Below are 2,500 nucleotides of genomic sequence, written 5' to 3' on the forward strand. Positions count from 1 at the left end.
GCAGGCTAGAGGAAGGCGGAGGTCTGCTGAGGTGAGAATGTGTGTGCCGTGGACATTTATAAGGAGCCAGACAGGCCGTCCTGACCTCGTGTTTCTCGTGACTCCGCTAGGATTGTTTTACAGCCGCCCCAGTGGCCATCATTCTTCTATCCAACGTAGCCCATTCTCTTTACTTGGGCCCTGGGGCTGATATACGGTATCCTAAAGTAGAAATTAAGTGTGTCACAGTGAGCTCACAGTGTTAATTTAACACCTCCTAGAGAGTATAAGGAGCCAGACAGGCCGTCCTGACCTTGTGTTTCTCGTGACTCCGCTAGGATTGTTTTACAGCTGCCCCAGTGGCAATCATCATTCAGTCTAACGTAGCGTAGCCTATTCTCTTTACTTGGGCTGGGGCTGATATATGGTATCCTGAAGTAGAATTACGTGTGTCTCAGTGAGCTCACAGTGGATTTGGCCGTGTTAATTTAACACCTCCTAGAGAGTATGACCACCACTATGAGTGTTGTTTTACAGCAGCCCCAGTGGCCATCATTCAGTCTAACATAGCCCATTTTCTTTACTTGGGCTGGGGCTGATATATAAAGTAGAATTAAGTGTGTCTACTCTGCTGTCTAATGTGTCCCAGGAGCTCAGAGTGGATTTGGCAGTGGTAGACTTAAATTGTTACACTTAGAGAGTATGACCACCACTATGGGTGTTGTTTTACAGCAGCTCCAGTGGTCATCATTCTGTCTAACATAGCCCATTTTCTTTACTTGGGCTGGGGCTTATATATCATAAAGTGTGTCTACTCGGCTGTCTCCTGTGTCTCAGGAGCTCAAAGTGGATATTGCTGTCTTAATTTAACACGTATGACCACCATTGTGAGTGTGACAACTGGTGTTGAATTGTCACTGTATAATGGACTGTGCAATACTGAAGGCTCACGTTCAACATCATGGTTAGAGTTTTGACAACATAGGCCTATGTTTTCCTGAAATTCGAAATGGCGGACCATGGAGAAGATCCCCTTTTCATGTATGAAGATCCCCTTTTTATGTATTTCCCAGTCATACTGTAATGAATACTTAGAATTTGATGGTGGTGGTAAGTATTCATGAAAAAGGTAACATTTGTGAATGGGCAGCATGAATTCTGGAAATAAACTACTAAAATATTACACAGTGCACCTTTAAGAAAGCCTCAAGTTAAGTCTCAAGTTGAGTTAACTGACACAACTAAGTTAGGAGGGCAAATTACTGTACTTTTTATGTGTAACTGGTTTGCAATGTTTTACATCATAAGCAGCTAAACTCCTTTGATTGAGATGACATGGATGAGCAAGAGCCTTCACAGACACTCTGTTTTACAACGTGCTGCGGTTTCTTGTGTCCTCCATTGCAGTGGTTGAAGATGCTGAGTACATGATCATGAACTGCCCGTCCGGTGCCCCGAGTGGCGGTCTCAGGGAAACAAAGTGCTCAGGTAAGAGACTGGCCGTCACTGATGCCCACACACACTCAGAAGTTCGCTTTCATTACATTACATTACACTTAGCTGACGCTTTTATCCAAAGTGCCTCTTACAGTTATTTACAGGGTATTGGTTATATGTATAAACGGTGTGACGTGTGCCATTTTGGGGGAAAAGATTGGGGGAATAAGCCAATGCAAGTCAATTGGTGGTGTTGGGTAAGAATGAGCGAAAGACAGGGACCTGTAGACAAACGTTGTTCAGGCTCAACATACCGAAAACGTGTTGTGTTGACGGCTGCTCAAATAATATAGCCAAACAGTCGTGGCTGAAGCATGGACGGTGTTAATTTAAGCTAGCCGATGTTGTTTATTTATGAGGGAACGCCACTCAAAAAAACTATTTTCTATGTGTGTGTGTGTGTGTGTGTGCCTGTGTGCGTGCGTGCGTGCGTGTGTGTGCGTGCGTGGGTGCGTGTGCGTGCGTGTGTGTTTGCGTGTGCGTGTGTGTGTGTGTTTGCGTGTGCATGTGTGTGTATGCGTGCTTGTGCGTGTATGTGCGTATGCGTGCGTGTGTGTGTGTCAAGCAGCTGGTGCTGAAGTGGACTCTACAGAAGAGCTGCGGTCCACATCCTCCACAGAGTGGCTACGCTCAGGGGTAAGAAGACATTTATTCAACACAATATAAATCACACACACACACACACACGCACACACGCACATCTCTGTCCATGTGTATGCCTGTTGTTAAATTGGAAGCAGAAGGAGTCGCTCTCTTTAGGAACTTAAAGTGAATGAACAGCAGTGACCGTCTTTAAACCACGATTCTATTTTGGCCAAGGAGCTGGTTGATGTTTCTGTTTCCAATGTTTCATGCTGATTCATCGCATCAGCTATAGACACGACACGACATGACAGTGGCCTCAAAGTGACACGTCATGGGGGAAAAAAAACAGCAGAACCTTGTCGCTAATTAAGAGACAAACTGTAACAATCGTTCATGTGTTTCCATGTGTGCCCAGGGCCGGTATTAAGATGGCCCGGGG

General features: G+C 45.3%; 1 protein-coding gene across 2 annotated transcripts in view; it reads left to right on the forward strand.

Annotated features, from left to right (window-relative positions):
• The window catches only part of si:dkey-220o5.5 (actin filament-associated protein 1-like 2), a 67,426-nt gene that overhangs the window by 23,334 nt on the left and 41,592 nt on the right, over positions 1–2,500 (forward strand). For both annotated transcript variants that reach the window (XM_063195341.1, XM_063195342.1), the window contains 2 exons: positions 1,387–1,467; positions 2,045–2,112. In XM_063195341.1, coding sequence (XP_063051411.1) covers positions 1,387–1,467; positions 2,045–2,112 — 149 coding nt within the window. The remainder of the gene's footprint in view (positions 1–1,386; positions 1,468–2,044; positions 2,113–2,500) is intronic.

Source organism: Engraulis encrasicolus, chromosome 3 (genome assembly GCF_034702125.1).
Source record: "Engraulis encrasicolus isolate BLACKSEA-1 chromosome 3, IST_EnEncr_1.0, whole genome shotgun sequence".
Lineage (NCBI taxonomy): Eukaryota > Metazoa > Chordata > Actinopteri > Clupeiformes > Engraulidae > Engraulis > Engraulis encrasicolus.